The sequence below is a fragment of the Phascolarctos cinereus genome, unplaced genomic scaffold (genome assembly GCF_003287225.1).
Source record: "Phascolarctos cinereus isolate Bilbo 61053 unplaced genomic scaffold, phaCin_HiC Scaffold_3;HRSCAF=262, whole genome shotgun sequence".
NCBI classification, from domain to species: Eukaryota; Metazoa; Chordata; class Mammalia; order Diprotodontia; family Phascolarctidae; genus Phascolarctos; species Phascolarctos cinereus.
The window spans coordinates 42,571,092-42,598,575 of NW_027555736.1; the positions used below are offsets into that span (position 1 = coordinate 42,571,092).

Below are 27,484 nucleotides of genomic sequence, written 5' to 3' on the forward strand. Positions count from 1 at the left end.
ATAATGCTTGGTGATAAAGATGATTATTAATAAAGATAACGCCATCCGATGTGAAGCTTCCCAAAGGAACCCTCCAGGCTTAATGGATCTTGCTCTTACCTTACTGGGGAAAATTTGTATTCTACATTTTCACATTGTACTCTGACTATAACAACATATACTCCTCACAGCTAAATGTGATTCAGGCTGGCTGTTATTAAGGCCAACCTCAAGCAAAGACAAAATGTAGAGCAAGTGTAAAGGACAAGGATCAAACATGACAAATGAAATTGTCATGAATCCTCTGCATTCTCCACCTTCCTCCTCCCTGCTCCCTACAAGCAGCATTCAGGGAATTACAGGGTTCAGGTTCAGACATGGTGGCCACAACATTGAAACTGGATATTATTCAATAAGCTCTATTGCCCTGTGCTCTTTGAGTTACTGAAAAATATGTGCTGTTTACTTGTAGGACCACAGACTTTTCATTGGCTATTTACCTCCACTCCCACTTCACAAAAACAAGTCAGGCATTTTAAGCTTGAGTTTTTGAAGTGGTACCTCTTCTAGCTGTGGCCAGATTGCTGCAATGGACCCCTGGGCAGTCACCACTCTCACCCTTGTGGTTTGTGTCTCTTTCTTGGTCATTTTATCACTGTGGAGAAAAGATTATAAAGGAAGAAAGCTGCCTCCTGGGCCAGCTCCTCTCCCCCTCATTGGAAATTTGCTTCAGCTAGACATGAAGGACTTCTCTACATCTCTCTGCAAGGTAAGGGGACTAAATCTTGTGGTTGGACTCCATTAAGTGGAGCCCTCTAGTAATGACATCTCGTGGCTTATTCTAGGATGTTTGGGGATTAGAAACAAAGATCCCAAAAAGGTTTTCATGACATAATGAGAGATAGTAGTGGCATGATGGCTGGAGCACTAGACCCAGAGTCAGGATGACGTTGCCTTAAAGAATAAGTCAGACAGTTTTTTAAAGAGTATAAATTGTAGACAAAACTGAATACTGACTATGTATGTATGTCTGCATGTATATGTGTGTGTATGTTCATGATTATACTTAAGTCTTTGCAAGTATCTACAGGTTATCTCCAAGAATGAGAGTGTATTCCAAAAATAAGCTCAACTTTGAAAAATTTTGTTTCCAGACATAAAAAAAAAAGCATGGGAAACATGGGAGAAATAGGGATTAGTATTATCAAGCATATTAATTGCACTAGGATATGATAAATACAAATATAAATTTTATTTGTATACTTATTTAAATGCTTATGCCTGTAAATAATACAATAGAACTTTACATGCTTGTTCTACTCTACTTTCTGCCATGAGGCTGTGTTGCTATTGCTTTTAATTGTTTTAGTTGAGGGACCAGGAGGAAAAGAGGATGATAAACTATGGGAAATCCAGCCCTTGTGCCCCCACCACTCATCTTAAACCATTATATCTGAAGCCTGACCAGGTGGTCAAGGAGGTTCAGTACTAATAGCTTTGAAATCAACGAATTACAGAATCTTAGAGTTGGGGGTGCTTAATCTCAGAGGCTATCTAGGCCAACCCACTTTTATCACATAGTCATATAGTCAGAGTAGGAAAGATGTTATAGACCAGGTGTTCTTAACCTGCTGTCTATCGATTTTCATGGGTTAATTGATAGATTTCCAGGGATCCATGAACTTGAAAAGGAAAGAAAACACATCATTTCTATGATGCAATTTGCTATTTCCATCTATCACAAATTTTAAAAATACATTATTCTGAGAAGAGGTTGGTAGGTTTCATCAGATTGTCAGTGGGGTCCATGACACAAAAAGGTTGAAATCCTCTATTAAACAGGTATTAGCACTAGATTTGGAGTCAGAAAATTTGGATTCATATCTTAGATCTGATATTTAAAAATCTGTGTGACCTTGGGCAAGTAATGGAAAGTCTTTATGGTTCAATTCCTTCATGTCCAGAATTGGGATGCTGGACAAGATAATCTCAAATTTCCTTCAAGATACCAAATGAAGAGGAAACTCATTACTTCCTGCGGGATGGTCCATTCTCCTTTAAGATAGATCTAATTGAGAAGAATTTTTTTTCTATCTATCCTGCTGAAAACTGCCTTTTTTCAGCCTCCAACCCAATGTTCTTCCTTCTGGTTTCTGTGGCCTAGAAAAATAAGTCCAGTCCCTACGACATTTGATAGCCCTTCAAAGAACTGGTTATCATATTCCTCTTAAATCTGTTCTTTGAGGCTAAAAATCCTTATTTCCTTCAATTAATCTTTGCACAGCTTGATATTTGAGTCTCCTTATTACTTTAGCTAATCTCTCAATACATGCCAGCTTATGAATGTCCATCCTTAATTTCAACACTCAGAATTGAACACACTTAATCCAAATGTAATCTGACCAGAACAGAGTATAGCAGGACAATCACCTTCCTTAACCAGGATATTTTGCTTCTTTTAATGTCATTTAGTAGTCAACTCTGATTTAAGGCACAGAGAATTGTTACAGAAGTCAGAAAGACCTGAATTCAAATCCTGCCTCTGACACTTAACTGGCTATGTGGCCCTGGGCAGGTAACTTAATCTCTCAGTAACCCAGGCAACTCTTTACAACTGCAAAGTGCAGAAAAGGTACCAATCTACATTGGTAAAGAGTTTCCTTACTGGGAGTTTCTATAGCAGTGAAATCTCAAATCTTTCCCTCCTCCTTTAAAGTATAAAATAAATCAAAAGCACAATGATCTTAATGCTTCTTAAATATACCAATGAAGCTGTGTTCTCATTGATTTAGGCATTTCCCTCAATTGTGTAGGTTGCAACTTTGAAATGTCTTCTCATTCTATGCAAATTCTGTCTGTGTTCTCCTACTCATTAGCCATAGTGTGTCTACCCATGCTAGCAGCCTTCCTCTAGGTCAAGGGCTTTTAACCTGGGTCCCACTGACTTCTTGATTTCAGCAGATTCAACTTGGGTAAGAAAAATATTTTGATAACTATAATTTAATATAATTGGCTTGGTTTATAATTCTACATATTTTATTTTACTAATTTTAAAACATTCACCTCAGGAAAAGGGAACATAGGCTTACTTCATCAGACTGCCAAGGTAATCTATGACAGAGAAGGTTAAGAACTACTGCTCTAAGACTACTTATATTTCACAGTTATTAGTGTAGTACTTTGGAAATCCCTATATTATCCTTTGCTCTATGACTGAACTGCTTTTTTTCTCATCAAGTGTCCTAAATAATATTCTTTGCCATTTTTATGATTAAATAATCACTGGAAATATCCTGAACTCCACTTTTGTCCCACATGCCATTTCTGCTTTAACCTTTGACTCATTGACAATTTTGATTCTTCCAAGGTTGTGAAACTGAAATATTTGTACAAATACACACATTACTCCAAGGAGTATATTTATTTTTAAACATATTTTGCTAAATATAAAATCATATTTTTCAGCAAAGCGCTTTATAACCTGGCCCCCTTCTACCTCACCAGTCTTTGTATACCCAATTCCCTATCTATTTCCTCCATTAAGTACCCAGTGAGTCAATGACATTGGCCTCCTTGCTGTTCTTTGCACAAGACTTCCCTTTCCATACCCCAGGCATCTTCACTGACTAGTCTCCTTACCTAGAAAACTCTCCTTCCTCATCTCTACTTCATGGCTTTCTTGAAGACCCATCTAAAATCCCATTTTCTATTAAAAATCTTTCTCTAAATTCCCCCAACTTAATGCTAGTATTATTTATTTATTATTTCTAATTTATCATATGTATATGTAGATGCATATATAAATATGTATTGTTTTTTCCAATGTTGTTTTCATGTTGTGTCTCCCCCCCCTCATTAGACTGTGAGTGACTTGAAAGCAAGGATTGTCTTTTGCCTTTTTTTTAAAAAATCCCCAGCACATATGGCAATGGTTAGTATGTAGTGGTACTTAATAAATGCTTATTGTTTGACTTGTGGATTACAAAATTCTGGGTCTATCTCACTGCCCATATGCAGGGCTTCTACAAGTTATTTGTACCAAATGTGATAACTCAATGGAACATATGTTGAACCATGTCTTTGTCTGTACAATAAATATTTATTATTAATTTAATTTTTCTTCTATGAATCATTAGGCTAACATCTTGAATAATCATGTATCATACAGAGGTGGCTTTCTAGTGTTCTAGGTTTGATTCAATCAGTGAAATGCCATTAACAAACAGGAGCATCTAGAATTTACAGTGAATCAGTTCCATTTGAATTTAACCTAGAAGTCCTGGGCTTCTATTCAAATGGAAAATCCCAAAAACCAATGGAGAGCATATTTCTCCTTGATGTATGTTTTTTGTCATGAATAATCAAAAGGGAATTGAGCCAATATATTGCTGTATGTGAATTTATAAAGAAATCTTACTTGATCTTAATGTGTGGGTGAGCAAATCCTTACTGTTGTTATTCTTCCCAACGACCTCCCCACCCAACTAGAAGGCAGAGTGAATCAAGTACTGGGGCTGGAGTGAGGAAGACTGGAGTTCAAATCTGGCATCAGAAAAGGATTAACTGTGTGACCTTGGTCAAGTCACTTAATCTTTTTTCCTTCGTTCCCTCAACTGTAAAATCCTATAATAATAGTATCTCTTTCCCAGGGCTGATGTGAAAATAAAGTGAGATACTATTTGCAAAGTGTTTAGCGCAGTTCCTGACACATAATAAGCACTATATAACTGCTAGCAATTATTGTTATTCCCATTAATATCTCTGTAGTCATCATCAATATTATTTTCATGATTCTGCTCACTTTATTTTGTATCACATCTGCTTCTATGGCCTTTCACTATTTATTAAGCATTACTGTTTACCTTCCTCCGCTGTTCTCTTCTATATTGTATTACCACTTACTTTGTATTCTAAACTTCTATTTTCCTATCTGTATATGCAGCAAAAATGTCATGCTTATGGGCTAAGCTGGTATCTCGGCTCTTTGGCTTTGGGGGATCTGCTTTACACCAGTTAAACTTGCATGGAATGTATATATTCAAGGTTAATATCTTTGCCTCTGTCCATTTCCTGTTTTTACAGGCTTGTGGTTTTTTTTTTTTATCATTTTTTATATATTTGAAACTTTAACAGGTTTTACTGTTACAAGCTGTGTCTATTTCTCATTAAACTGCCAAATGATGTTGACTGGTACTGAAATGATTTTATGACCTCATTGCACACATATAGCTTATTCTAAAAATTTCCCATATTGGCAGCTGGACATCTATTACAATGTAGTAAATAAAATTTTTATATAGTTTAGTATTCATTAAATCCATTGCCTTCCTACACTTTTCTTAATAAAATACTCATGATGCATTGGCATGAAGAAGTTTTAACTTTCTTTTATTTTCCTTTACCATCTTCCTTTGTCCCAACCTAGGCATTAAACTCACCAGGTACAAAAATATGTCTTATCATGGTTTGAATGGCCTTGTCACTTTCTTTATGGACTTCTCTACCTATTCTTCTTCTGCAACAGAAAATAATATCTGCAGTTACCCATGCGGCACTAGTTTTACTCTAGCATTAGCATTGCATGATAAGATAATTAAGTATTCCATTTAATTAGCTTCCTTATTGCCTTTGGAAACACAATGAACCTAACTCTGCCAATTTTCTTGCTTTGCTTCCTAAGGAAAACCTGTAGGCCATCATTTCATTCACTTAAAACTTCATCTTCTTGTTTGTTCACTTTAAGAATGTTAATATCAGTATGTCACTGTTCTTCCAGTAGCATAACAGTTAGACAAATATCTCTCATCAAGGACCAACCAAAATTTCATGTTTATAGATGGTCTATATGATTTTACCATGCTTTTTCCCCTTTTCCATTACGACTCTTGCCATTGCTAGTGAAACAAAAGTAGGCCAAAGGAGAATGAAATCCATTTTGATGCTTTTCTTCTTATGGGTTGTCAAAGTCAAAGAATTTATTTCCAAGTACTCACCTTCCCAGTAATGAACTTCTCTGTGTTTAACTGAGTTGGTGCATTAACATCAAAATAAATCTGTTTCTGGAGAGATACTCAGAGACTCTTCTTCATACCAGAAACTGTAGAGCTTACATTCTGTACAACAGGGTTACCTCCATATTACCATGAGACATCAGAGTAGGACTTAGTGGAACATCTACCCATAACGGTCAGATAAGATTTTTTGAGGTTAAACGTATTACACTTTATAAATATTAGTTTATTTTTTCTGATTTCACCTATTCCTGAGGGAGATTTGATTTTTGTGGAGCCAAACTCCAGCAGAGCAGCTGATGGAAAATGAACAGTTAAGGTAGAAAGTTCCATGAAGTATAAATGTTATCTCTACTATACAATCCTAAATTTCTTCACAGCAAGAACTATACAATCCAATATTTCCAGAGATCTGTGAGCTCATTGGGGGAATTGCCTCCACCCACACAGATCACCACTCATTAAGGCCTTAAGTAATACTTTAGCATGCCTGTTGCACCCTCAACATTTTTTTCCCTAGTGTCCAATCTTCTGGAGATGGGTCCCTCTGAACTCACTTAAGCTGATCTTGAGTGAAGAAATAAACAAGTGAACGAATGAAAATGAGGAAAATGTATTAAGAACTTATTATGTGCACAGAACTGTGCTGAATTGGGAATTCAAATAGAAGCACATAAGACTGTCCCTGCCATCAGTGAGATGTGGGGAGGAGAAAACTAAGAATGGGGATTTAGTGAAGCAGAGGAGAGTGATTCTGTGGCATAGTTTTGAGATTACAAAGAAGTGACATGGAAGCTTGTTTCCAAATAAGATAAGTTGAAAAGATACCTGTCAATGCCCAGAATCCTATGGGCAGAGTTCAGGAAGGGTGATAAGGAGGATGACTGAAGTTCATGGGGCACAGTTTGGAAAATGAAATGTAGACCTCATTCCAGGAATATAATAGAGAACTCTTACCTCTCAGAACCAAAATAGGCCCATGTTTCAGTTCAATTTAACAATTATTAAGCTCCTACAGTGTGTGTAAGATACTGGCTTAGGTATTAAAGATTAGAGAGATAAAGAAAAGAGACAATCCTTTTCCTCCAGCAGTTTGAAACCTAAGGGATGAGGGGCATGTATAACACTGCACAATCATGTAAAAACAAAGTACGTGTAAATTAATTAGAGATGGGATAGAAAGAGATAATGGGGGGAGGAAGAAGGGGGAGAGGGAAAGGCAAAGTGAGGGAGAGAGAAAGAGAGAGGTAAAAATATCATGTATGGAAGATGGATTGGAAAGGGATAGATTTGAGGCAGGGAGACTAATCAGGGCTACCAAAATAGGACAGGTAAGAGGTGATGAAGAGTGAAGAAAGATCCAAGAGTGATTCCAATGTTGTGAACCTAGATGACTGGGAGAATGATATTACCAACAACAAAAAAGAAGATGACAAAAAAGTCAGAGGATGGCTAGGTTTAGGGTTAGATAACCACTTTTAGGATATATTACAGGGGGAATCCCTTTAGCTTATAGGTTGGATTGGGTAGACAATGAGTTCCTTTCCAACTCTCAAATTCTGTGATTCTTGGGGAAAATGTTAATCTCATTTAGACATGTTGAATGAGCTGGCTATAGGATATTTTGGTACAAGTGTCCACCAGGCAGTTAGCAACATAAGACTGAAGTTCAGTAAATAGATTAATGATGGATATGTATCTATTTTTGAATTATACACTTGGAGACAACTGAATCCATGGAAGCTGGTAAGATTGCTCAAGGAAAGAGTATAGGGAAAAGAGAAGAAGGCCCAGTATGGTACAGGATGGCCCAAGGAGAGAAAACTAGACTGGCTCAGAGAGAACAGTGTCAGGGAAGGCAAAAAAAGGAGAGTGTGTTTTAAGAAGGAAGTTTCCCATTGTTTCAAAAACTTGCAGACCAGAAATTGAGCAGGATTAAGCCTGAGAAAATTCTATTGAAGCAATCATAGCTTGAGATAAGTGGTGATGCAATGCAAAGAGTACTGAGCCTGAAGTAAGGAAGACCTGAGTTCAAATCCAGACTTAGCCATTTACTAGCAACTGAACCCTGGTTAAGTCACTTAATCCTTGCTTATCTCAGTTTTCTCAACTGTGTAATGGTTATTATAATAATAGCACCTACCTTGCGGGTTTTTGTGAGGATTTAATGAGAAAACTTTTGTAAAAAGCACTTACTGTAGTATCTTACACACAGTAGGCACTATATAAATATTATTCTCTTCACTCCCTTTAAGTCTTTCCATTCTAGTGGCATCCCCTTAAAAAACCCAAGATCAGCATCATGCCCTGATAAGTCATCTCTATAGGATTACACAGAAAGTACTTGATAAAAATATTTTCAGTGGAGTTGAATCCACTCTAAACCCCTTATTTTACAGAGAAGGAAAAATGAAACCTGGGATGGCGCCACGAATTTAACCAAACTACATGTCTGATTTGCAACAGAACTTGGATTAGAACAAGGGTCCCATGCCTCCTAAGCCAATGCTCTTTCTACTTGATGTAATTTCCTAAATGAAAAAAAAACACTTTTATATAACACTTATTGTGTTCCAAGGACAGTTAAAGGTATGGAGAACAGAAGATCAGGAGAGTTCTTTCAAAGAGATCACTTTATATTTGGAATAGTCAATGCATATATGAAGGTTCAGTTGCAGGGCAAACATAGTCATGTGCTTTACATTTCTTAGCACTTGCTAAGAAGGCCAATCATACCCATTATCAGGTTGAGCACTGTTTCTTGAGTTGCTTCTTATATCTCTTATATCTCTTTTCCCAGCTATCTGAAAAGTATGGCCCTGTGATTACTGTGTATGTTGGGTCTCAGCCAATGGTGATTCTACATGGATACAAGGCACTGAAGGAAGCTCTGATTGATCAGGGAGACATTTTTGGAGGCAGGGGAAAAATACCAATATTTGATGACATTTACAAAGGACATGGTAAGTTTCAGATTCTTCCAGGAAAATTGGTGAAGGTGGAAAGGTAAGAAATAGAAGAACAACTTAACAATGATCTTTAACCTAGCTGGATACAATGATAAAAATCAAAATTCTACTTTAAGCAAAATAGAATTGTCAACTTCATGCTTGGTTCATTCTTTTCCTAGGAATTGTTTTCAGCCATGGAGAAAAGTGGAAACAAATCCGCCGATTTTCCCTGATGACACTGAGGAACTTTGGAATGGGGAAGAGGAGCATTGAGGAGCGTATCCAGGAGGAAGCTCAGTTCCTTTTGGAGGAACTGAGGAAAACAAATGGTTATCATTGAATATTTCTTAGAAGCATGGGTCCTGTAAAGTAACATACCAATTCCAAATCCCTCTGTCACTTTATTTACCAATGTCCATCTCTATGAGTAGGTGGAAACTTTATGGAGGGAAGCAGAGCAGCAGATAAGATTTCTCCCTAGTTTTATCATGTTTCATAAACTGTTTCTGTCCTAAATATAGAGAAGGGAAAAAGTCCAGGAGAGATGCATTATATCAGCATTGAGGGAATGCAATGCCATAATCAGATTAGAAGTCTTTTCCTTGCCATCCTAATGTTGGTTGATTAAAAATATTATCATTAAACTTGTTCTTTACCTTATTTGATTGCTTTATCATTAGGTCAACCCTTTGACCCAACCTTCATCCTTGGATGTGCCCCTTGCAATGTTATCAGCTCCATCCTCTTCCATCAGCGTTTCAACTATGACAATGAGGAATTTCTTTCTATGATGAGGATATTAAATGACAATTTTATTCTACTGAACTCACCAGTGGTTCAGGTAAGGCCAGAGTCATCCTTTAGTGGTGCACTTGGTCATCACATTTTTGCAAAGCAAAGGGGAAGAAGGCTCTTCAGCAATGCCTATTACCAGAAAACTTCCACACAAGCATAAGGTCATGCATGGTGTGAAGTCATTGTCTCTTCAACAAAGTCTTATGCAGGACTATATTAATGGGGCTCTAGAAATACTCATGTCATCCATAAAATTATAATCAGTAGAGGTAAAGGAAGCTTTCAAAAAAGAATCTAAAATTCCTGGTGGTGTTATTGGCAGTGGTGGTGGCAGCAGGAGCAGGATCTCAAGTTCATGTAGCAGTCTAAGGGTTATAAAGCAAATTATGTAAACAAAACCAAGGTTAAGTCAATGTAAGCATAATGACACATTTAACATCACAAGTGAGAGCCCCTTCCAAAAAGACAATGAAAAACTATGCCATATTTAAGATCCTATATTCTCTGCTTTTGCATCTACTTAAAATCCTAACTTACAAGTCAAGAATGACACATTTAGTTTTACCAGTTATCCTGAGAACACAATTAATCCAAAATAAAACATTTAATCACAAAAAATGGTGATAAATCTAGCAGAAGAACATTCATTGCATATATCTGAGGCACACTCATCTACAAAAACATATCATCAGTAGAAAGAATGCATGAATAACAATAGTGCATAAGTAGTAGAAATGTAAGGAACACGTGTCACCAGAGCACACATGTAGGGATTCACATGTAGAGCATATGGACAGTCAGGGAACATGCAGGTAACAAGCTTTTGATGCATCAAAATAATTTGTCTTCTAGCAATGTTGGGCATGTTACTCAATTGACCTTGTTTACTGAATGTGTTTTTCTACTATCTTGTGGCTGACTCTGGGTACATAGTTCCGGGTTCACACAGTACACAGCCGCTGATTGATTTTCTTGTGTAGTCTTTTGTGGCAATTGCTCTGATGGCTCCGTCAGGATCACTTGCCAGCCCTTTCAGTTTCTGTCTGCTAACATGTGCTGACCAGAAAGCCTTTCCTTGAAATGGGCAATAGGAAGTTCTTTTATTACATAGTCAAAATTTGGAGTCACCATCCAAATAAGGGCCTCAAAAAAATTCTAGGCAGAGTGTCTCCAACCTAAAATCTGCTTTTTCTTTGCCAGAGCCAGAACCATAATTCAATATAGCTTTATAGTTATCTCACTTAGGGTTAAAAATTACTGAGACTCTTGAATTAGAGACATAACAAAAGTCATTGTACTCCATCTGCCATTCTTTTACAGTGCGTGTGTGTGTGTGTGTGTGTGTGTGTGTGTGTGTGAAAACCTTGCTGTCTCTTTATTTAACCATATTGTTGATAAGGAAATTGAGACTGAGAGAAGTTATGTAAGAGAAGTTTCCACAAGGACAAATATTGGAGTTGCCTAGAAGGCTCTAGATTTCTGCTCCATTTATTATTATAATACATCATATTGCATCACAACATCTCATCATGTTTATAGCTTTGGCAAATTTATCTCAAAGCAGGGTACTACTCCAGCAGTTCTATAGTGCAGTGAAGCAGCTGTTAACAGGAAACAAGTATTTATTTTATTTTAAAATTGTCCAGTTCATGAAAGGGGTCAAAAAGAAGCTTACTTCAAAGGGAACAAACCCTCCTTTCCCCAGAGAATAAACTTTGCCCATTTTACGTAACACTCTGTCATCAGGGCCAGAAATTGACTTTGTGTCCTGGTAAGCTGAGATTGCATCTTGCCTCTCCGTGTCTGTGTGACTCTGAACAAAGCATTTCATCTGTAAAATGTAGATAAAAATAGCCCCCACTTCACAGGTTTATTGTCAACATCAAAGGAGAAAATATGCATCAAGTGCTTTGAAGACCTTACAATTTTGCATGTATGTTAACTATGAGGTTATCTGATGCTAATCCAGTTTGGATTAGGGAAATCTTGGTGAGTGAACAAGCACATCGGTAGCTTCTCTATAATTTAGGGTCTTAGAGAATTATCTGAGGTCACTGGGAGTGTAAGAGACATGGCCAGGGTCATGCCTCCAACCGTACAGTCCAGAAACAGGAATTCAACCCAGATGTTCCTATCAGAATGGCTCTGTACCAATTATTAATTTTACTTTGTTATGATTGTAATTACTATTCTTCTACTCTATCACCTGAATATGTCTAGTCTTTTTTGTATTGTTTTTTTTTCTAGCTAATTTGTGTTTGTAAAACCTAGCTGTTTTGTCAGGCCCTTCAAAGCCAGAATGCTTTGAATACAAACAAAATGTAATCCTTTTATGCCTGTGTTTCTAGTGTCTTGCATAGTACTGGACGGATACATTCAAAATACTGGATGAATCAATAATTGTTTGGGTTGGACAATGATGTTGACTACATAGGGTAGCCCATGGCTTGTCTACAGATTGTGGCGAACAGCCCTTTCCATAGAATGCACAGGAAGCCTGAGCCTACAGAAAAGAGTACTTCTATAGATGACACTGAACCTTTCCCTCCACATGCAGCCAGATTCACCAGGAAGGGGCTGCAGTGAATTTCCTCCCCCAGTGCCTGGGTCAACCTGTGGCAAAACCCTACTTATCCATCCTGGGAGTATAATATCAGGGATATAGAGGAGGATAGGGATAACAACAGAATCTATGATTTCACCAATGTAGTCAACCCCTAGATGAGGAAATTCATTTAACCAAAGCAGTTCAACAACCTTTTAGCAAATTATAATCTTAGAGTGTTACCTAGAACAGTGTTATAAAACTCAAAGAGCAATGGGGAGCCACTAATTCATACATAAAGATCCCTGTCGGCTGCATATTGACTTAGAAAACTACATATATATGTTCTATCATATTTTGTTTATTTTGTTAAATATTTCCCAATTACATTTTAATCTGGCTGGGCCATTGGCCACTTTTGACCCCTCTGACCTAGAACATTGGGAGATTAAGTGACTTGACCAGGCTCACAAAGCTAGTATGTGTCAAAGGTAGCTCTTGAACCCAGGTTTCTTGGCTTTGAGGTCAACTTTAAAGACACTGCTCTGATATGCTATTTACTTTTTTCCTTACATGTGAAAAGGTGCTGAGCTGAGGACTGGATAGCATCTTGCATATTTCTGCACCACTACTTCAGACGTTTGGTGTCACTTCCCTAAATCATAATAAATGCTTTCTTTTTCCTGATCTCCATTCAAAGTATTCCTCTCTAAATATTTCTAGTTACAAGACTCAATAGCTTTCCAAGCAATTACTATTCTAAACTAGCATGTTGTTATAGGAGATAAGTCCTTTTCCCTTCCAAAGAAACAAATATAATTTTAAACAATTGTAAAATTGTAACTATGTAAACGGTTTTTACACAACAAGAGTAAACTCATATATAATACTTTTCTCTCTCCTCTCTCTCCCTGATATATAATACTTTTATAGCTTTATAATAATTTCCCTTGGCTCTTCCGCTACTTTCCTGGACTTCACAAGATATTTTTTTCAAATATCAATATACTTAAAGAGTTTATTTTGGAGAAAACAAAGAAACACCAAGAGATCCTGGATCCTAACAATCTTAAGAATTACATTGACTGCTTCCTCTACAAAATGAAGCAGGTAATGTACACTTGGGAAATGGTTTATGGGAAATAGTCATTTCTGCTCTCTTAATAATAGATTTTATTGACAAGTTTAGTTTTCTCCTCACAGTTATTCTAGAAATCCTTTTCCTTCCCTAGTTAAGCTTTTACATGAACAGAAGGAAAAGAGACAACCATATGAAGTGATCCTGTCTAACAAAGCAGTCTATCCTTTGTTTCTAGTAAATGAGGTGGGAAATGGTTCATTAGCAATACTCGGTGTGATTAGGAACTATTCAGTTGTGTGTTATTCAGCTCCGTTTCAGTGATCTTTTTGTTGAATTTGCTACAGTAATTGTTTCTATTGTTATTTGGGTTCTGCTCATTTCATTCTTTATCAGCTCATACAAATCTTCTCAATGTTCTCTTACTACCCAGTGATATTCTACTACATTTAGACACTAAAATTTATTAATTCATTCTATCATTTCTCAATTGATAGAATTCATGTTTCTAAACTCTCTGCTTTCATGATCTAATGTCGTGATGACTAGAGAGATAATATATCAATCATATACACATATATGTATATTCTATATGAATATACATATCTAATATTTAAATATGTATGTGTATGCATATGTCCATATGTACATGCACGCATGCATGCATACATACATACATAGTATTTTATCTCTTTGAAGTATATGCCCAGCAGTGGAATTCCTGTAACAAAAGAAATGAACAGTTTAGTAACTTGTATAATTACAAAGTGAATTTCATGATGATTGCAACAATATCCCATTTACCAACAGAGTAGTAATGTTCATGTCTTTCAGGTGAAGTGGCAGTATGAGAGTAGAGAAGTAGGAATAATGTTACTAAGTTAAAATTGACAGACTTTGGCAAGAAATTATACATGGGGATGGGGTTAGGGAGAGAGAGAAATTGAGGATAATTTGGAGGATGGTGATGCCATTCACAGTAATAGAGAAGTTTGTAAGGGAGTAGACTTGAGAGGGTGGGGAGAAAAGATAATGAGTTCAGTTTGGGATATATATGGTTTAAGTCTACAGGGCATAAAATTCCAAATATTCAATAAGCAGTTGGCAGTGCGAGAGTGGAAGTTCAAAAGAAATTTAAGGGCTGGGATAAGTAGATCTGATTCATCACCAAAGACATGACAACTGAATTCATGAGAGCTGATTCACCAAATGAAATAATATACAGAAAGAAGAGGAGAGGAGAGGAGAGAATAGAGCTCCCAGGACAAAGCCCTGTGGAATACCCAAGGTTAGTGTACATAAACTGGATGAAGATGCAGCAAAGGAGTCTGAAAAGTGGTCAGATAAGTAGGAGGAGAACTCAGAGAGAGTACTTATGAAAGCCTAGAGGGGAAAAAAAAGAGTTATCAGGAAGAAGAGGGCAAAGAACGATGTCAAAAGCTGCAGAGAGGTTAAGAAAGATCAATTTTGAGGAAAGCCCATTAGATTTGGCAATTAAGTGATCATCAGTATCTTTGGGAATATAATAACTCCTGTGGGAACAATTTCAGTTGGTAAAGGCCAGAATCCGTAGTATTAATCGACCCACTGGTCACATGTCTTTTCTGCTCATGTTGTTATTTAGTTGTTTTTCAGTTGTGTCTGACTGTTTGTGACCATTTTGGAGTTTTCTTGGCAAAGATACTGGAGTGGCTTCCTATTTCCTTCTCTAGCTCATTTTACAAATGAGGAGGCTGGGGCAAATGGGATTAAGGGAATTTCTCAGGTTTACACAGGCAACAAATGTCTGAGGGCAGATTTAAACTCAGGTAGATAATTCTTTCTAACTCCAGGCTTGGTACTCTATCTACTGCACCACCTAGCTGCCCTTCATTGTAGTACACTTTAGATAAATGGTATCAAACTAAAATAGAAATGGGAGCTGCTAAACCATATATAAAGATCCCTGCAGATCATGTGTGCACTTAGAAAACTACATATCAACATTATGTATGGCCTGCTGTATTTTTATTTATTTTGTTAAATATTTCCCAATTACATTTTAATCTTGTGTGGACCTACACTAGGAAGTGTTATGACTGCACACAGTCTGTGGACTACGTATTGAAACCTCTGCTATAAATCACCTGAAAAGAAATAAGTCTCTATTATTTTATTAATGATCATTTAATTGCTAAATCTAACGAACTTTTCTCAAACCTCATCTTTCTTTAACTCTCTACAGCCTTTGACACTGACGTTTACCCTCTTTTACTTGATACTATCTTCTCTCTTGGTTTATGACATTACTATCCCCAGTAATTCTCCTTATGACCACAACTCACTGTTCTTTGCTGGATCTTAACCCAGGTCATGTGAACTAACCTAGGGTATTCCTCAGGGCTCTGTGCTGGACTTCTTCTCTTTTTTTTCCTCTATACTATTTTATTTGGTGATCTCATTACCTGCCATGGATTCAATCATCTCTTTGTTGATGATTCCCAAATTTATTTATCCCCCCTTAACCTCTCTGATGATCTGTAGCATCACGTCTCCAACTTCCTACTGGACATCTTGAAACAGATGTCTCATAAACATCTTACATTCAGCATATCCAAACCTGAAATCATTATTAAAGAAACCCTCCCTTATTAGTGATGTTCCAATTACCATTAAGAGTGCAGCCATCTTCCCAGTCATGCATGCTTGCAACCTCAATGTCATCTTCAAGTACTCACTCTCACCCCTCATACCTATTCAGTTGCCAAGTCCTATCAATTTTACATTCATAGTGCCTCTCAGATACATCCCCTTCTCTCCTCTGATGCTGTTACCTGTCTTCTGCAGGCCCTCATCAATTCATGGCAGTACTATTATAATAGCCTATTAGATGCTCTCCCTGTCGCAAGTTTCCTCCCCCTCCAATCCATTTTCCACTCAGCTGTCACAATGATCTTCCTGAAGTTCAGGTCGGACCATGTCCAATCCCTATTCAATAAATTCTGAGAGCTGTCTGTTTCCTCCAAAATCAACTATAAAGTCTTTTATTGGACATTTAAAGTCCTTTATAGCCTGCCTCTTCTCCAAGGTTTTGTGTGTTGTTGAACTCTCAAAATACCCATATATATTGTGTAATCCAGTGATACTGGGCTACTTGATCTTCCTCAAACATACAAATAACAAAAAAAATCACCTCCAGCTACACATCCATTACATTTTCATTGGTTGTCCTTTATGCCAGGAATGTTCTCTCTCATTATCTCTTCCTCCTGGCTTCCCTGGCTTCTTTCAAGTTACAGATAGAATTCTACATTCTACAGGAAGTTCTTCCCCTCAATACCTTTGAATTCTATTGCCTTCTCTCTGTTGATTATTTCATATGTGTATATATATATATATATATATATATATATATATATATACATACATACATATATATACATATATAAAATTTGTTTGCACAAAATTGTTTCATATTATCTCTCCCATTAGACTATGAGCTTCTTGAAAGCAAGGATCATCTTTTAGACAATACTCCCTAGTGTTTAGCACAGTGTCTGACACATTATAGCCACTTAATAAATGTTTATTGACTGACTCACAAAATAGATGTGTATTTCATGGAACAGACTGCAGACCTGGCATAAAATTAAGAAGTTTAATGAACTCCATGCTCACTAAAAATAAGATTTTTATGTCACCTAAAGAGTTGATGGGCTCTTAGGGTGCATGAAGAGAGACATAATGTCCCAGACTAGAGAGCTAATAATTCAGGGCAAAAAGCATATCTTATGTGCTTCTTAGGAACTCAAAATGGAAGCTCCAAGAGGAACTCATCAATCAGAAGATGGGGCTCCAGGATCTGGGCTATCTTCCAGGGTGAGAGGAACATAAAGGATAAGGGACCTGTAAGAGTAGGAAGGCTACTAGGGCAGGGAGGAGTACAGTCAGGAGTAGATATGGGTGAAGTACTGAGAGAGTGAGTATGGGGATAACCTGATCACTTCCTCAAAATGGTGACTTAAGAAAAAAATAACTAATCAGAGGTTAGGAATGCAGAGGAAGAGACATCTTCCAGGATCTAAGAAGACAACAGAGGTGGCAGTATCTTCTAGGGTGAGAAGCCTGATTCTGCATAGCAGAATGTCCAGAGATTCAAGAGTAGAGCCAGAGGAAGGACTGAGGGGGTGAGATGTGGTTGTCCTGTTGCCGTGTGCTCTTTCCTGCTCATACCATATCGACCTTATTACGGTCATTTTGTAGCAAATTTGAGAAAGGATATTAGCTAGCTATGGAGCATCCAGAAAAGGTCATTCAGGATGGTTAATGGGTCTGACATTATGTCATATGGGAATTGGTTGAAGGAATCAACAATGCTTCACCTGGAGAATGAAAATTTAAATGGAAGAGTACTTGAAAGAATAACAAGTAGAAGAAAAATTGGCCTTCTACTGCTTATCCTAACAGACAGAATTAGGAGTAAAGGTCAAAAGTTGCAGACAGAATGACAGGCTTGATAAAATTAAAAATTTTGTAAGAACTAGAGTGGACCAAAAGGAGACTAGAATGTCTCAGGAAGTAGTAGGTTTTCTCTTCATTAACAAACAAGGGTTCATTAGCCGTTTTCCAGAGGAGAGTCCTCTTGACTTTGGAATTACTACCCTAATATATCTTGATTAGTGAATAAGTAAACACAATATGAACTACATAGCCAGCCCCAGATATTTCACATTCAATTCAATCATCTTCTTTGACCATCTTGCCATCTGTGCTGCTACTTCATAAGTACTCCCACCCAACTTCCCACGTTTTGCTCTGTTGGGTTCCCTATATAGGCCCTCTGACACCAACTGGATGAGGCTTGATATATTCTAGGTGAGCTTCAAGGAAATATTGACAAGTCAAGACAGTTCCTAAGCCAAAGGCCCACAAACCCAGCTAAAATACCAAAAAGATTCTTTTTCAATTTCTCTACAGATACCTTAGTAAGCATTATTGTGCCAGATCCTTTCCAACATCATAGTAGACTAAGAGCAGGTTCTGATGGGGAAGAGGATAGACAAAGAAGTCTAAAACACTGTTTAATAGGGGCAGAACTGTGACCTGACTAGCAAGAAGCATTATGTATGCTCTCATCTCCTCTAGAAAAGAGTGAATTCCAGAAGTAGCTGGGCAAGGAGGAAGGGAACTAAAGTCAAGATTCTTTCCTCTCAACTGTTGTCTATGGCTGGCTTGATGGCCATTACTTCTGTGAACATGGGTTCTGTAATGCCTATTCCATATGTTAGAACTTCCCTTCTTCACAAGGGAGCAGGACATTGGAGTTACACAACAATCAGCCAATTAGAAGGATTTCTGAGGCTCAGAGCTGCTTGACATACCAGTGATCCTTTGCAAGTAAAGTCTAGCCAAATTTGGAGATGCCTGTAGCTGCTAGAAACCAAACATCTCATAGGCAACTTTGAGCAGCAGCTGCAGAGTCAAGACCTTGCTCAGGACTTTATAAATACCCTGGCTTATTGTATCTACCGATGTTCCTAACCCTTAACCCCACCCCCACTCCCTGCCCCAAACCTCGAGAAACCATAAATATCTCACTCTTTTCTTGCTCCCCTTTGAGCAGCTGTGAACTGTCTCTGTCTCTTTGTGCCCCTGTCTCTCTATCTCCGTCTCTGTTCTCTGTCTGTCTGCCTCTCTCTCTCTCTCTCTCTCTCTCTCTCTCTCTCTCTCTCTCTCGCTCGCTCTCGCTCTCTCGCTCTCCCTCCCTTTCTGTGTGTGTGTCTCTCTCCTGTCCTGCAAAGTTTCTTCTTGCAAGTGCTTCTTCTCAGACAATAAATGCATAAATGCTTTGTTATCAGTGATTGGACTCTGTTTAATTTAGGATCCCTCTTTTGGGACCCAGAGGTCTTTTGTTAATACTTCTTACTGCAATTCTACTTTTTATTCATTCATTTCTTTATCTTTTCATTCATTCATTTGTTCTTTCATTCATTTATTTCTGCCTGACCAATCTGTAGGACCAAAAAAATCTAGAATCTGTGTTTGACCTGGAAAATCTGGCAATAACAGCAATGGATTTATTTGACGCTGGAACAGAAACAACCAGTTCCACCTTGAGATATGGACTGCTTCTCATCATGAAGCACCCAGAAGTACAAGGTAATGAGAAAATCCCCGATGTTCTGATAGTAACACACCCAAGACTCCAGCCTGACTTGCCTAACCCAGATTTATGCAGAAACCAGCCCAACACTTTAGCATTATGATTGAATGACTCTCAAACAAGATTCAGCTTAAAGGATAGAGTCCTGTAAAACAGAATGAGCTGAGTAGAAGGGGAAAGGAGAAATAGGAGAGGATGGGCACAATACTCAGGGCACAGCAGCTGACTCTTTCACTTACCACAATCATCAAATTTTCCACCAAAGCAACTATTTCAATTCTCCATGACCACACGAAATGTTAGATCTTTCCTGGAGCAGATGTCCCTATTAAGTGACAGCTCACATTGCAATGGGACCCTTTTTAAATGTTCCATTCAAAATTGAAAAAGCAGAACAGAACATGTCTGGAATGTGCTTCATTCAGAGGAATTAAGGACATTGAATGTTTTCTTTATGTACCCAATCAGTTAATCAGTGAGCATTTATTACCATGTGTCAGGCATTGTGCTAAATTCCGGGGATATAGAAACAAAGAATGAAATAATCTCTTCTCTCAAAGATTTTATAGAGTAATGGGGGTGTCAAGTGCATGTATATTTGTTTTGGTTGTTTAGTCATTTTCAGTCATGTTCAGCTCTTCATGAGTCTTTTTGGGTTCTCTTAGAAAACATGCTCAAGTGGTTTGCCATTTCCTTTTCTGGCTCATTTTAAAGATGAGGAAACTGAAGCAAACAGGGTTAGGCAACTTGCCCAGGGTCACAAAGCTAGTAAGTGTCTGTGGACAGATTTAAGATGAGGTCTTTCTGACTTCAGGCCTAATGGTCTGTCCACTGCACCATGTATGCGCCCCATATTAGTGTATGGAGAATAATTTTAAGGGGCATAGTGACTGTCCTGAGTCTCTCCTCCCTTTTGTGGCTAAGCTCTTTGAAAAGGCCAACTACAATAGGTGTCCCTACTCCCTTTCTGCTCTTTTGTTCTTAATCCTTTGCAGGCTATCTTCTGAAATATACATCCAATCAAAACTACTCACCCCAAAGTTACTAATGATCTCTTAATTACCAAATCTAATGGCTTTTTTCCAGTCCTCACCCTTACTGAGAAGAAAAAAGGCTGTTTCATTTTTCAACTAAGAAAATTTCTTTCTTTGCATCGTCGGACACCATCAATTACCTTCTTTTCCTTGACACTGTCTTCTCTCTATATTTTCCTGACATTGCTGTCTGCTAGTTCTCCAAATGTCAGGCCTTTGTTGGAACTCCATCTGGGTCTCACTCACTAACCATGGGCATCCCACAAAGCTTTGTCCTGAGCCTTCTCTTCTCCCTTTTTAGTGTTGCATTTGGTGATCTCATCAGTTCCCATGGTTTCAACGATTATCTTTATGCAGATGACTCTCATATATCCTTGTTCAAACCTAACTTGTCTCCAATCTTACAACTCCAATTGCCTATTAAACATTTCAAACTGTATGGCCCATAGACATCTTAAACTCAACATGTCCAAAACTAAAACATTATCTTTCTCCAGTAAGTTTTCTCCTTCCTAACTTCTTCACTTCCCTGTAGCTGTCAAGAGTACTATAATCCTACCAGTCACTCTGGCTCACAATGTAGGTGTTGTCTCCAATTCTATATTCTCTCTTACCCCCTATTACTAATCAATTGTCAAGTACTATTATCTTTATCTTTGTGACATTGCTCATGAACACACCCATTCTCTCCTCTGACACTGACATTAACACTGACACTGCTTTGTTTCAGGGCCTCATCACTTTAAGCCTCCACTATTTCAGTATTCTGTCATTTGTTTCCCTGACATAAGTCCCCAAACCAATCAACCCATTCTTCAGTTGTCCAATTGATCTTTGGACAGCACAAGTCTGACCATGTCACCTCCTTATACAACAAACTTGACTGGTGCCCTATTTCCTCCAGGCTCAAATATAAAAATTATCTGTTTGGCTTCTTAAAGGCCTTTACAACCTGGAAACTTACCAGTCTTCTTCCACTTTACTTCCCTTCATGAACTCCATTATCCAGTGACACCAGCCTCTTTGTTATTCCATGAACAAGAAACTCCATCTATTGAGTCTAGGCATTTTGATGGGCTGTCTTCCCATTCCTGAAACCCTCTCCCTCTTCATTTTTGCTTCCTAGTTTTCCTGGCTTCCTTCAAATCAGCTAAAATCTCACTTCTGTAAGAAACTTTTCCCAATTCTCCTTAACCTTAGTCCCTTCTCTCTGAGGTTACCTCCAATTTATCCGGTATATCTCTTGCTTGTACATAATTGTTTACACATTGTTGCCCCTATAATCTATGAGCTCCTTGAGGGCAGAGATTGTCTTTGGCCTTTATTTGTCACCCCAAGACTTAGCACAGCACCTGGGATATAGTATTTACTTAATAAATGCTAGTTGACCGACTGGCTGACTGCTTAAGTGTAAGTAGAACGCAGAAATTGGGGAGGTTCAGGAAAGACATCATATAAAACTTGAGCTCATCTTGAAAGGAGACATTTTATGAAGCAAAGGGAAACAGGTAGCACATTACAAGTATGAGAATGGCAAAAAAAAGGCAAAAAAGTGATAAGAGATGGAGTACCATTCAAAAGGGAAAAAAGGAACACCAGTTTAGCTGGATTTCAGAATTAAGCAATGAAGCTGATAAGATAAGGGGTTTTTCATGAAGGGCTTTAAAAGCTGAGCAGGGGAGTTTCTGTTTTATCCTAAAGGCAATAAGGAGCCACTAGAGTTTATTAAGTACAGGAATAATATGATCAAATATTTTGACCAAATTTTTGACCACTTAAGGACATTTCAGAGGGAATAATAGTGAGGAATAAAAAATACTCTCATTCTTCCTAGAATTGCTAATTCAATGTTCCCAGTTTTTCAGAAAACACAAAATGGGTCATTGTTTCTGTCAATACAGATAAAATTCATGAAGAAATTGATCGAGTGATTGGACAACATAGAACTCCTTCTATTAAAGACAAACTGGAGATGCCCTATACAGAAGCCGTGATGCATGAGATACAGAGATATGTTAATCTTACCCCTTTCAGTTTGCCCCATCAGGTAACCTGTGACACCCAATTCCAACAGTACTTCATACCTAAGGTAAGAAGGCAGGACATGACAGAAATACCCTAGCTGAGTCTGAATCCCAAACCAACTTGATGTACAAATTTTAGCAAGTTCGTAAAGCGTGAACCCAGCACATGCTCTAATGAGTCTGTGATCTATTGTTAATGACTGGGGGCACTCGGAGATTAAGCAATTTATCCTGGATTACACAGCTAATGTATGCCAGAAAGAAACTTTAACTCAAGATCAATTTCATATCCATTGCATCATTTTGCTCTTTGTTGGTTGGAATACATGAGTAAAGTAGTGGTATAAACTTAATAGCGATAGCAGACAACTTTTCCAACTGAAGTGGTCTTTTCAGTTAAGACAAGATCCATTCGGAGCACATCCCTGGCATCTACATCACCCTACTGAATCTTGCCCACAAACTTCTCATTTGTATATCTACCCCATCACCAAAGTGAGTAATATTTTTCAGTAAATGTGAAATAAATATGCATTCCTTTAATCTTCCTTGATTTTCAAAATATTGATGAAGAAATAACAAAAGCCAATATTTTCTCTATACTCTTTAACACCTACAGAGAGGTAGATAATAGGGCATAGCAGGTGGACAGTCTACCTTGGTGTTAGTAATATCTTTGTTCAAGTTTGTCTCTGATTCATAATGGTTGTGTGGCCATTGGAAAATCAGTTTACTCATTTCCCAGGCAATCCTCAGGTCTTATAAAGTACAGCTAAGGTGATGATGACTATTAGTAATTTCTGCAACAAGTGTTCCCTACACAGATGAAATCATAGATCTAGACTCTTCCCCCCACCATAAAAAAATAATAATAATCGCTTATACTCTACCAATCATTTAACTTTGAAACAGCAACCTGATGCTCACAGTCTTCTCTAGCTATAACTAGCTGTACTCATCATTTTAGGCACAAGCCTGCCTGCATGAGAGTCATGACTAGGTATTTGTCTATGTATTGGGGTTTTGTGAATGGAAAAGATATATTAGCTTGAAGTCATTTCCTGAGAGATCAGATGTCAAAACAGAAACCTAACACTTCATTATGGCCTTTGCTGAGAAGAGCACAGAGAACAGTATAGCACTTGAATTTATGGTCAGAAAATTCAATTGGATAATGTCCTCTTATGCTGAGAAAACACAACAAATTAGACTGCTGGGAAGAAGCCGTATTCCTCATTGCAGAAAGACTAGATAATCAGACAAACTTAAAAAAAAAAAACAAAGCAGAAGACAGCAGCAACCTTACAAATATGATGTATCACAAGTATCTGTTACCCATATAGGTTATTGTTGGATTCCCCAGTAACTAGGGGGTTAGGATCATAGAAGAGCCAAGAATGAATGTTCCAAGAACTATCTAGGATATGCAGATGTATGATTGATGATATATGACCTATAACTAGAGCCCCTGAATTAAAATATGGAAAATTCAGAAGGGGAGCTTTCATGCCACTTGAGAGTTGGGGAAGATTACTGCTCCAATCAGAGGGACATAAGCCTGAATACTATAGAGGAACCAGATATGTAGAACATCATTATTCTAACCAATACTCTAGCAGTTGAATTTCCTAAGGAGCAGAGGCCCTCGACAGAGCTTTACTCCTTAGGAAAATGAGACCATGGATTTTTATCTATTATTTCCACCAGCTTAGAATTAGTGATTATAGGTGAATGAACCTTAGGTTATAAGCTTTCACCATGATGAAAATTAATGGCATTTGAGATTCCTTCAAGACTGAATATGATCTCTGCAAACCCAGAGCTCTGGTTATAAGCCTTTGCTCACACATTTAGAAAATATAAAATCAGTGGGACTTTCCTTAATGTGGAGAAAGTGGAAACAGGTTAGCCCATTTTTCTTACAAGTAAATTAGCAAATATGTATAAATAATATCAGACTAATTAATGACATAAATTAAATGAGAAAATACAAATGTATTTTGCCTGCCCAGTTCCACACAAAAAACCACAAATGTCTGGTCACTAGAAAAATGCTCCAAAAAGAAAAATCCTGCTTCTAATCCCAACTTTTAGAATTCTGTTCACCTAGTTAGTAAACCAGACTAACTAGTAAAGATGGAAATACACAGCTGTTTTACTCTGACCCTGAAACAGAAACCTGTGGGGTTCTGATGTGGAGGACATCAATCAATTGTTCAGTTATCCTGTTTTACATCATCTTTTATTTTTATTTTTGTATTTAAAAATACTATATGTGTGGAGGTAGAGCCACAATGGTGGAGTAAAGGCAGGGATTCCTTCAAACTTCTCAAAATACCTTTAAATAATGACTCTAAACAAATTCTAGAGCAGCAGAACAAACCAAAAGAACGAGTGATACAAATTCCCAGTCCAAGACAGCTTAGAAGGTTGTCAGGAAAGATCTGTTGCACCAGGGTGAGAGAAGAACACAGTCCAGCACAGACTGGGCTCTAGTAAACCAAGAGCAGGCCTCAGGGCAACTGAATCAGTGGCAGCAGTTGTGGTTTCCAGACCTCTCAGCCCACAGACCCTAAAGACAAGCTAGAAGGTCAGTGGGAAAGTTCTATTGCACCTTGGTGAGAGTGGAGCACAGTGCAGCACAGGCCACATCAGTGAAGACCAGGCCCCAGCAAACCAGGAGCAGGCCTTGGGAGCCACTGGATCAGAAGCAGCAGCAGTGGCTGCTTCTGGAGCTCTCAACCCACAGATGATAAAAGGATTAAACACCTGGTTACAAGGCCATTACAGAGGTCTCTTTGCTGGAAGTGGGGGCAGAACTCTGCTGCTTTGCCCATGCTCAGACCCAGGCTGCAGTCCTTGGCACAGTCCCAGGGCAAGGAGGAGCACTAGCACACCAGAGCTTGTGACCACAGTGGAGGGAGGACCCCACTCACAGTGACAGGGCATGAAAGAGTACTTGTAGTACTTCACAGACCAGAGCACAGACCAAGAGAGTAGTAAACACACCTCTCCTTAGATCATACCACCCTGGAAAAACTGAAAACTTACAGGTCCCTAGAAGTACCTTTGAAAACAGCTGCAAAAAATTCCTGAAACTTGGGACAGTGCCCCCTCCACCCTGGAAGCAGAGCCTTACTTTAACAAAGAGTTTAAAGTCAAGTAATAGGCTGGGAAAATAAGCAAATAACAGAAAAAAATTCTGACTATAGAAAGTTACTATGGTGACAAGGAAGATCAAAACCCACACTCAGAAGAAGATAACAAAGTCAAAGCTCCTACATCCAAAACCTTCAAGAAAAAAAAATATGAATTGGTCTCAGGCCATAGAAGAACTCAGAAAGGATTTTGAAAATCAAGTAAGAGGGGTAGAAGAAATGGGAGTGATACAAGAAAACCATGAGAAAAGAGTCAACAGCTTGGTAAAGGAGTAACAAAAACTTGTGAAGAAATAACACCTCAAAAAACAGAGTAGGCCAAATGGTAAAAGAGGTACAAAAAACCTATGATGAGAAGAATGCCTTAAAAAGAAGAATTGGCCAAATAGGAAAAAGAGGCACAAAAATTCATTGAAGAAAAAAATTTCTTAAAAAATAGAATTGGCCAAGTGGAAAGGAGTTACAAAACCTCACTGAAGAAAATAATTCCTTAAAAATTAGAGTGGAGCAAATGGAAGCTAATAACTTTGTGAGAAATCAAGAAACAGTAAAACAAAACCAAAAGAATGAAAAAAGAGAAGACAGTGTGAAACATCTCATTGGAAAAATAAATAACCTGGAAAATAGATCCAGGAGAGGTCATTTAAAAACTATTGGACTACTTGAAAGCCATGATCAAAAAAAAGAACCTAGACATCATCTTTCAAGAAATTATCAAGGAAAACTGCCATGATATTCTAGAACCAGAGGATGAAATAGACATTGAAGGAATCTACCAATCACCTCCACACAGAGATCCCAAAATGAAAACTCCCAGGAATACTGTAGCCAAATTTCAGAGTTCCCAGGTCAAGGAGAAAAAATTGCAAGCTGTCAGAAACAAACAATTCAAGTACCATAGAGCCATAGTCAGGATAATATAAAATTTAGCAGTTTCTACATTAAAGGATTGAAGGGCTTGCAATATGATATTCCAGAGGGCAAAGGAGCTAGGATTACAACCAAGAATCACCTACCCAGCAAAACTGGTTATAAATCTTCAGGGGGGAAAATAGACACTCAATGAAATAGAGAACTTTCTAGCATTCTTGATGAAAAGACCAGTTCTGAATAGAAAATTTGACTTTCAAATACAAGACTCAAGAGCAGCATAAAAAGGTAAACAGAAAAGGGAAAGCATAAGGGACTTAATAAGTTTAAACTGTTTATATTCTTACATGGGAAGATGATACTTATAACTCATTAGAACTTTCTCATTATTAGGGCAGTTATAAAGAGTATACGTAGACAGAGGGCACAAGTGTGAGTTGAATATGAAGAATTCTATCTTAAAATATAAAATTAAGGTATGAGAGAGGAATGTGCTGGGAGAAAAGGAAAGGGAGAGGAAGAATGGGATAAATTATCTCACATAAAAGAGCCAAGAGAAAGATTTTACATTGGAGGGGAAGAAAGAGGAAGTGAAGGGGAGTGAGTGAATCTTACTCTAATCAGAATTGGCTAAAAGAGCAGGTAACATAAATACTCAATTGGTTACAGAAATCTATCTTACCCTACAAGAAAGTAGGCTGGGAAGGTTATAAGAGAAGGGGGAGTGATAGAAGAGAAAGCATATTAGGGGAGGGGTTAGTCAAAATCAAAACACTTCTGAGGAGGGACAGAGTGAAAGGAGAGAGACAATAGAATAAATGAGAGGACAGGATGGAGGGAAATACAGTTATCAAAAGTAACAATGAAAAAATTTTGAAGCAAGTTTCTCTGATAAAG

General features: G+C 37.9%; 1 protein-coding gene across 1 annotated transcript in view; it reads left to right on the forward strand.

The window, feature by feature from the left end:
* Positions 1–568: 568 nt before the first annotated feature.
* Positions 569–27,484, forward strand: part of LOC110213986 (cytochrome P450 2C44-like) — a 30,828-nt gene continuing 3,912 nt past the window's right edge. Inside the window, exons 1-7 of the mRNA XM_020994565.2 lie at positions 569–748; positions 8,791–8,953; positions 9,121–9,270; positions 9,622–9,782; positions 13,215–13,391; positions 19,356–19,497; positions 22,437–22,624. Of these exons, the coding sequence (XP_020850224.1) occupies positions 569–748; positions 8,791–8,953; positions 9,121–9,270; positions 9,622–9,782; positions 13,215–13,391; positions 19,356–19,497; positions 22,437–22,624 (1,161 nt within the window). The remainder of the gene's footprint in view (positions 749–8,790; positions 8,954–9,120; positions 9,271–9,621; positions 9,783–13,214; positions 13,392–19,355; positions 19,498–22,436; positions 22,625–27,484) is intronic.